The sequence below is a fragment of the Crocuta crocuta genome, unplaced genomic scaffold (assembly GCF_008692635.1).
Source record: "Crocuta crocuta isolate KB4526 unplaced genomic scaffold, BGI_CrCroc_1.0 scaffold29, whole genome shotgun sequence".
Lineage (NCBI taxonomy): Eukaryota > Metazoa > Chordata > Mammalia > Carnivora > Hyaenidae > Crocuta > Crocuta crocuta.
Window position 1 is genome coordinate 2,965,544 of NW_027533280.1, and position 8,790 is coordinate 2,974,333.

At 64.2% G+C, this 8,790-nt stretch overlaps 1 protein-coding gene across 8 annotated transcripts in view; it reads left to right on the top strand.

The window, feature by feature from the left end:
• PITPNM2 (phosphatidylinositol transfer protein membrane associated 2) overlaps window positions 1-8,715 on the top strand; it is a 129,795-nt gene extending 121,080 nt beyond the window's left edge. For 3 of the 8 annotated variants that reach the window (XM_077748046.1, XM_077748045.1, XM_077748048.1), the window contains 11 exons: window positions 59-229; window positions 684-833; window positions 1,892-2,056; window positions 3,572-3,720; window positions 4,037-4,153; window positions 4,460-4,576; window positions 4,678-4,826; window positions 4,920-5,069; window positions 5,345-5,528; window positions 5,570-5,698; window positions 5,793-8,715. In XM_077748046.1, coding sequence (XP_077604172.1) covers window positions 59-229; window positions 684-833; window positions 1,892-2,056; window positions 3,572-3,720; window positions 4,037-4,153; window positions 4,460-4,576; window positions 4,678-4,826; window positions 4,920-5,069; window positions 5,345-5,528; window positions 5,570-5,698; window positions 5,793-6,116 — 1,805 coding nt within the window. In that variant the 3' untranslated portion in view covers window positions 6,117-8,715. Of the gene's footprint in view, window positions 1-58; window positions 230-683; window positions 834-1,891; window positions 2,151-2,732; window positions 2,777-3,571; window positions 3,721-4,036; window positions 4,154-4,459; window positions 4,577-4,677; window positions 4,827-4,919; window positions 5,070-5,344; window positions 5,529-5,569; window positions 5,699-5,792 lie in introns of all 8 variants that reach the window. The other 5 variants (XR_013331078.1, XR_013331076.1, XR_013331077.1 and 2 more) reach the window with 5 other exon arrangements.
• Window positions 8,716-8,790: the final 75 nt, after the last annotated feature.

Genomic DNA, 8,790 nt, shown 5'->3' on the forward strand with positions numbered 1-8,790 from the left:
CCTCCTGCTGCAGACCAGCCTCCTCAGGGCTCTGCCATCCTAACCCTGCCGCCCCCAGTTTTCCAGCTGCGGCCAGCCTGCCAGCAAGTCTACAACCTCTTCCACCCCGCGGACCCGTCGGCCTCCCGCCTGGAGCCGCTGCTGGAGCGGAGGTTTCACGCCCTGCCGCCCTTCAGCATCCCCCGCTACCAGCGCTACCCGCTGGGGGACGGCTGCTCCACGCTGCTGGGTGAGAGCCAGGGGGGCGGGGCCCTGGGTGGGGCGCTCCTGGGGTCCTTGCCCGGCGGGAAGTCACGGCCTGCACTGAGCTCCTCGGAAGCTGGGTACCCGGCGTCGGTGGGGGCGCGTCAGCCCCACACGCCGCAGCGAGGGAAGAGTGATGGGCCTCACAGGTCAGGGCCTCAGCCCAGGGGCCAGCCTGGGACCGGGACTCCCACCCCGTTGCCCGAGACAGAGCTGAGGACCTGGAGGGACCCTGTGTGGGAACCCATCATGGCTGTGGCTGGCGAGGGGGCACAGGGTGGGGGCGGGGGGCTGCAGAGTGGGTCAGAGCAGGGAACATGTGTGNGTGTCCTGTCGCGTCCTGGTCTTGAAGGAGCCCCATGTGTGTGTCGGAGGAGCACGTCTGGACTGCCCACGAGTGTCTGTTCTTGTCCCGTCTGTTCTCTCCCGTCTGCCTCCAGTTGAGACAGTGCAGAGAAACCCCGAGCTGGTCCTGGAGGGTGGGCCCCTGGCCCCTCTCCCCCCAGGGGACGGCTTCCTGGAAACCAGTATCCCCGTTCCCGCGCTCACCTGGCAAGACGGGCCCCGCCCGAGCCCGGGCTGTGTTGAGTGTGTGTAACACCTCCATTCGTGGTGGCGTCTGCTTCGCTGGCTGACTGCTGGTCCCCGGGGGCTCCCCATGCCCTCCTTGGCCACTTGGAGCCTGTGGGACCCTAGTGGCATCCCACAGAGACCAGACAGGACAAGTCCTAAGGATCGGGCCCCAGCGCCTCCTGTCTGCACACCGGGTGCTAGGAGGCCAGAGAGGGGAGCGGCTGCTGCAGGGTCACACAGCACGGGTGTCAGTCCCAGGGCTCTTTCTCCCACTTGTGAGGCTGGGCGGGGCAGCGGGGAGCCTTGAGACTCATCCCACCTGCTCCCCAGGAGAAACCTCTGGTCCTGGGGAGGGGTGGATTCTCAGGAGCCCACTGCTTTCCTTCCCCGACGGAGCCCCATCTGCACGTGTGTCCTCCAGCTGAGCCCCACTCTCCCTGCTCCGCCTGCCCTCAGCCTGGGCCCGGGTCAGCCCTAGGCACCTGCCTTTGTTCCCAGACACACACCCGGGGCTGGCTCAGTGTGGCCCATGCAGGGGATGTGGGGGGGTGTTGCCTCATTCAGTGCCCAGCTTCAGGCACCCCCGGGAGACCACTCAGGGCCCTGTTGCTAGTGCCGCTCAAACCCAGCTACCCCGGGCTGCGGGTCGGGCCCAGCCAGGCGGAGTCCGGGAGGCTGGGAGGGCTGGGCCAGGTCAGGAGCCACATATTGGGTGAGAAGGGTGGCCAGGGGGGGCATGAGCCTGGCCGCCTTGCCTCCCTGCCTACTGTGTCTGTGTCAGTCCGTCTGTCCATCCCTGCCACGGCCCTCCCTTCTCCCCAGCCCCGCTCTGTACCCTGCCCTGTCGGCCCCAAGCAGGCAGGCCCTGGCATGCTTGGGCCCATCCTTACTGCCAGCTGTGCTCAGATGCCACCGTTTGTCTGCAGCAGGAGGGGTCAGCCTTGCCCGCCCAGCCCAGGGCACACTGGGCCCTGCCTCCCACTGCTCAGGGTGCTGGGGGTGGGGGTGGGGGGCCGAGCTGGAGGAAGGGGGCCCGTCTTACCCACTGGCCTCTCTGGTCCCTGTCTACCCACAGCGGATGCACTCCAGACCCACAACACCGTATTTCAAGAGCATGCGGCCCCCTCCTCACCCGGCACGGCGCCCACCCACCGAGGCTTCCGCCGAGCCAGTGAGATCAGCATTGCCAGCCAGGTGTCGGGCATGGCCGAGAGCTACACGGCATCCAGCATTGCCCAGAGTGAGTGCGGCCGCACCCAGGGCCTGCGCTCCCGGGGCCCTCCCCACTGTCACAGCAGGGGTCCGCACCCTTCCCGCTCCAGGACATCAGCAGCGTCTGGCACTACTGGCATCCGTGGATAGTGACCAGGGGTGCTGCTAAACACCTAAAACAGCCCCAGATGTCCACAGCAGATTCTGGAGGGAGGGATGATGGCAGGGGCAGCCCGCAGGGCCACATCCAGGTGGCACGAGATGGGCGGTGCCATCCAGGCAGCTGGGAGGTGATGGGCCCCAGAATAGGGGTCCTAACCCCAGTAGGGCCGGTGCTCCCAGAGGAGGAAGCTGTGGGCTGTTTCTGGACAAGCAGGCAGAACCAGGCAAGCCAGAGGGGGAGGCGAGATCTCCCTGCGGCCACCCCTCCACGGCCTCCTCTGCTTTTCCTGCCTGTCTCAGAAGCTTCTCCACAGCTAGAAGCGGAGCCCTGGTCACCCCCTCCCCGTTCGCCGGGGCCAGCTGCCGGCTCCGTCCTCCCTGTGTGACTGCCTGCCTGTGTGGCTGCTCAGGGCCGCCCGAGTTGAGGCTGGAGTGGGCGACCCTCTGTGAGGGAGCCTGGCCCTCTTCGCAGCATCCTTCCTGGTGGCCCAGCCTGTTGACCCCTTCCTCGTTGTTCTCGCTTCTCAGAGGCCCNGCCCCAGCCTGGAGCGGGCCCCCCACCTCCCCAACTTGGACATCAGAGAAGGTACCAGGAGTCACATGGCCTCCGCCCACACCCGCTCTCCTGCTCTAACTGGGGTCACTCACCGTTTCTGGGCACGTCTCACCGCCAGGCCCTGCCCGCTGTGGCCTAACCAGGGAGCTGGAGGCTTGGGCGGGGAGCACTCAGATCCAGGGAGGACTTGAAGGGCTTGGCCGGGGGGTGATGACCAGGGGACTGCCGGCCTGTCCCGTGCAGCAGAACTCAGGAGAACCCTGACCTGCAGTGGGCACCACTTACCGAGAGGCCGTGTGCAGCCAGCAGAAAGGCACCTCCTAACCCTTTTCTGGAGCTGGAGTGGTTTCCCAGCCCCAAGTGGGGTCAGGATTCACACCCAGGCCTTGACACTCAGCCTGCTGCTCCTGAGCAAGCTCCCGGGTGCCAGGGACACGGCAGGCCTTGCCTTGGGGTTCACCTCTGCAATGCCTGTCCCCCACCTGAGCCTGCAGGGCAGATGGGGGGCAGGAGAGCCCGGAGAGGACAGCGACAGGGCCCCAGGGCAGGGTCAGCACAGGCCCAGGGATAGTCCTGCCTCCAGACCAGGACTGTCCCCAATCCCCTAACTCCACATGCCCCCCCCACCTCACCCCCCGGTGCCTTCTGGCTGCTTGCACACCGTCCCCTACTCCCCTCTGTCACCCGGCCAGAGGGGAGGAGGCTCGCCTCGGCTGCACCCCCTTTCCCCGGTCAGAGGAGGGTCTAGTCTTCAGGCTGAGCCAAGCCTGCGGGGCCTGGGAGCCTCCTGAGGTCCAGCCTGGTCAAGGCCCCCCCTCCTGGCAGTTGCAGCAAAGTGGTGGGGCCAGAAGCGGATCGACTACGCCCTGTACTGCCCTGACGCGCTGACGGCCTTCCCCACCGTGGCCCTGCCCCACCTCTTCCACGCCAGCTACTGGGAGTCAACGGATGTAGTCTCCTTCCTGCTGAGACAGGTATCCTGGGGCCCGCTGCTCAGAGCACTGGGGCCTTGCCAGGAGGACCAGGTGACACCACTGCTGACATGGCCCCGTTTCGTAGATGGGGAGGGGGTGGGGGCTCCCATCAGACTGCAGAGCAAGCGGGATGGAGGAGCCTTTGCAGACATGGGGATGGGGGTGAATGTTTCTGCACAGTCATGGGACGTGTGAGTCCGGGGAGGACCAGGGGGTGGGCCGTGGTGGGGTGAACAGTGTCCCCCAGCCCGCGACCCTTCACGGGCTCCTGTTTCTGGCTCTGAGTCTGCCCCGTGGCCCACTTCTTCCCTCCTAGGTCATGAGGCATGACAGTTCCAGCATCTTGGAGCTGGACGGCAAGGAGGTGTCCGTGTTCACGCCCTCCAAGCCGAGAGAGAAGTGGCAGCGCAAGAGGACCCACGTGAAACTGCGGGTGAGGAGGGCCCACGTGGCCCTGCGGCTGTTGTCCTGGTAAACCCTCGCACGAAGACAGCGTGTCACAGATGAGGAAACCAAGTCACAGAGCAGCATGCTGTCTTACTTAATGCTCAGTCTGTGAGGTTGGAGCTATCACCCCATTTATAGACAGGGCCGTGCCAGGGCCCTGTGGGGCAGGTGGCTGAACTGGACTTGAACCTGGCCCGTCAGGCTTTAAGCCTGTGCCCACCCACCAGCCCCAGGAGATCCCACCCATCCCTCCGCCCCTACCCTGACCCAGCCTCACTCCTCCTGTCCCCAGAATGTGACCGCCAACCACCGGATCAATGACGCAGTTGCCAACGAGGATGGCCCGCAGGTTCTGACGGGCCGGTTCATGTATGGGCCCCTGGACATGGTCACCCTGACTGGGGAGAAGGTAAGGACAGGGAGAGGTTGTGGGAACCCCTACCCTTGCCTCCCTCTGGCTGGGGAGGCCAAGGGCCCGGCCCCTTCGTGACCAGCCTGCCCGGCCCCCAGGTGGATGTGCACATCATGATGCAGCCGCCTTCGGGTGAGTGGCTGTACCTGGACACGCTGGTGACCAACAGCAGCGGGCGGGTCTCCTACACCATCCCCGAGACCCATCGCCTGGGTGTAGGCGTCTACCCCATCAAGATGGTGGTCAGGTACGCACCTCTGGGGGGCAAGCAGGCCAGGCCGGCCACCTCTGGGGCAGGAAGAAGAGGGTCTGGTGGGTTCTGACGAGCTCCCCCTCCCAGGGGAGACCACACGTTCGCAGACAGCTACATCACCGTGCTGCCCAAGGGCACGGAGTTCGTGGTCTTCAGTATCGACGGCTCCTTTGCTGCCAGCGTGTCCATCATGGGCAGTGACCCGAAAGTGAGGGCCGGGGCTGTGGACGTGGTGCGGTGAGTGATCCCGAAGGGCACGGTGGGCGGGCTCAGGGGCAGGAAGCAGGCCAAGCTGGGGAGGGCTCTGGGCACCAGAGCAGGGGCTCGCGGAGCCCGCAGCACCATCGGCTGGCTNCCCCAGGGACCGTGTGACTTGTGACCGCCCTCGTGGCTCTTACTATTTCCGCTGAGCCCCAAAGATGCACTTTTCTGCGGCTGGACAAGGAGGCAGGGTGGCCCGGGAGGGAAAACGGGGCGGCCGTCGGACACCCAGCCCTCCCCCTTGGTGCCAGGCACTGGCAGGACCTGGGCTACCTCATCATCTACGTGACGGGCCGGCCTGACATGCAGAAGCAGCGGGTGGTGGCGTGGCTGGCCCAGCACAACTTCCCCCACGGCGTGGTGTCCTTCTGTGACGGCCTGGTGCACGACCCGCTGAGGCACAAAGCCAACTTCCTGAAGCTGCTCATCTCCGAGGTGGNAGAGCCGGGCCGCGCCCACAGCCGTCTCTCCCACAGCTGCACCTGCGCGTGCACGCAGCCTACGGCTCCACCAAGGACGTAGCGGTCTACAGCTCCATCAGCCTGTCCCCCATGCAGATCTACATCGTCGGCCGGCCCACCAAGAAGCTGCAGCAGCAGTGCCAGGTGAGTGGGCAAGTCGTGGTGGGGGGCACGGGCAGGCGACCCCGACAGGCCGCCCCCCGTGACAGCCAGTTTTCCCCACCGCCCTCCCCTGCAGTTCATCACGGACGGCTACGCGGCGCACCTGGCCCAGCTCAAGTACAACCACCGGGCGCGGCCAGCCCGCAACGCGGCCACCCGCATGGCGCTGCGAAAAGGCAGCTTTGGGCTGCCCGGCCAGGGTGACTTCCTGCGCTCCCGGAACCACCTGCTCCGCACCATCTCGGCCCAGCCCAGCGGGCCCGGCCTGCGGCAGGAGCGGACACAGAGCCAGGCGGACAGCGAGCAGCGAGGACAGCGCAGCATGAGCGTAGCGGCTGGCTGCTGGGGCCGCACCATGGCCGGCCGGCTTGAGCCAGGGGCAGCCGCGGGCCCCAAGTAGGACACCGTTAGTGAGGCCTCGTGGTCTCCGTGGTGCTAGGCCAGGGCGGCCAGCCCGGCCAGGGGGCCTGGCCTGGGCACACAGTGTCGGCTGGAGACAGGCTTGTCCCAGAGCCTGGCGGAGGACATAGGCTGCGCCGCACAGCCCTCCCAGCCCTGCCTCATGTCCTAGGGTCTGCGGGGTTCCAGCTTGCAGCACAGCCTGTCCCAGGATGACACAGGGACCAGGACTCCCCACGTGGACTGGCCTGAAAGGCACTCCTAGACACTTGCCCTGCATTGACCTCCCAGCATCCTGATGCCAGGCCCGGGCCCAGGCCCCGCCTGCCACCTCCCATCCACTAGCTCACCCTGACCCCCAGGTCCCCTCCCACTGGGTAGCAGCTCCAGTCGGGGACAGCCTGCTTCTTGTTAACTCTAGTTACTCAACTGTTCAACCTCACTGGTTTTGCACTGATTTTTGAGAGTGGAGATCCGTCACCATCTCCTGTGGCTACAGACTCATTGACACGCATGAAAATCCGACGTTTGCTGATCTGAGACCTGTTGCCACACAGAAGGCTGCAGGGCGGCAAATCCTTGTGCAAGCAGGAAGAGAAAGGCCATATCTTAATTTCCGCAGCTCCGCCTGGCCCGCCAGCGCTCTGGCAGCCCGGCCCTGCCCACCTGCCCCACCTGGAACCCAGTCTGGCAGCGAGGCTGGCAAGGCCCAGAGCCGGCTCCCGAGAAGCCACGCCTCGGGCTCCTGGGCCTGGCCGGGCCCAGCCTCCTCTTCCACTCACCTGCCGCCAGCTGAGGCCGCGGGCCTCGGCTCTCCTGCGTTTCTACACCTTTCTACTTATCCAATCTGATTTCTATGAGGTTTTTTTAAATCAGCGATCCTTGGCTGCTTCCTTTTCTTAACTCTTTCAGTACCAAGCGCAGCCCCTCCACGTGAAAACACCCAGCACTGTGACGGAGTCCAGCCTGGTTCTGGGTCCCGGGGCCCTGCCCCCTGCCCACGCAGTGAGGTGGGGTCCCTGCCTCACCCAGCCCCATTAATTCCACTGAATTTCTACTCTGGGGTGAATGGGCACACACTTAGGTTTTTTTAATGCCAATTCCGTTTTGATGCCGAATCTAAGAAGCCACAACTTGCTTCGTTAGCTTAAGGGCAGCAGCCACGACTTCATTCCCCACCTGTTAAGGACCACGACGTCCTGCACGCTGGGTCTGAGCATCCGTCCTCCCTCCCCAGAACCGACCACAATCTCAGCTGTGGCGCTCAGCCCCGGGCCGCCCTTCGACCGCTCCTCCTCCACCTCCTCCCACGAGGCGGGGGAGCCTGCCTGGCCAGGCTCCGACTCGGAGAAGCTGCTGCCAACCTGGACACGGCCTCGGGGCCTTGTAGGCTGGGATGGGTAGGCGTGCAGATCGATGTTCACCTTTTCCCGTGTGTAGATATGTACAGCCAAAGGGTTGTGTAAATGTTCTGCAAAAGTGGGTCTATACAGAGTGAAAGCTATTTATTTTGTGCAAAGAAAATTTTCTGGAGGGATAGGACCTTCAGGGTTTGTTCATATTTAAGATGTAGCTTTTTGTTTCCGTTTCAGGCGTTCTGTATAAAGCAACGATTATTTTATGGACCAAGTTTTAATGTAAGTGTTGCAATGAAAGTGCAATATCTGACCCCCCCTCTGCTCCCCAGCGGGAAATCGCTCGTCCCGACAATCACAGCCCCGGCAAGGGGCCCCTGTGGCCAGTGCCTCCTCTGTTGGTCCCACCTCACCCCACCCTGCCTACCGCCTCGGTGACCAGCCACCTGGAGAAGCACCTGGAAGAGTCTCGGGCCCGCCTGCAATACAGGCTGGGAGGCCTCCTGGCCCGGGGAGGCCGTGTGGGCAGTGGGCTCGGCCCCTCCCAGGGGGCAGCTCCCCCCAGCTCCACACTCCCCGCCCGCCTGCCCAGCTGCCAGCCATGCCAAGGACAACAGCAATAGTCCCCTGGGCCTCTCCCAGCGGCCTTTAGCCATAGATGGTGAGATGGGCAGCCCACCCTCCCCGTTGACATCTCTCTATATCCAGGTCTGCTTCCTGCCTCCCTTAAGATTCCCTTTGGCACATTCTCCTCTTAAGGAAGCACGTTTTTCAGAAACTAAGAGAGGGAGGGCAGAGTCCTTTAAAAATACCAAAAATGTTTACAGTGTTGGGTGCTGAGCTGCAGGGCTCAGGCCTGACCAGTCGTAACCAAAGGGTGAGGCAGGCCTTGCTGACTGCCACCCCCACCCCGGGCCTGTTAGAGTAGAAGCCTTAGTCCCACTCCCAGCCCCATACTGAGCCTCAGTCCACCACCCCAGACCCAACCGCCTGCCTTCTCTTTGATTTCTACAGACGGATTCATCAGAGACCCCACCCCCAACGTCCCCAGCTCTGTCTGAGCTGCCCGCCCACCACCCACCTCACCCACCTTGTCTTGGCCCCTCCTGTCTCTGTCTGGGCCGTGTGTGAGCCGTGTCCTGACTCGCCCCGTCTGCCCTTGCTATCCCTGCACCTTTGGGCCTGAGTGTGCTCTGTATACAGTGTCATTGTCTGTTACACCAATTAAAGAAGCAGGAAGGCTTCCTTCTGGGTCTCTTTACTACACCAGTAACCACAGAGCACAGGGGCGGGGTCTGGGGCGGGGGCATGGCCTGTCCT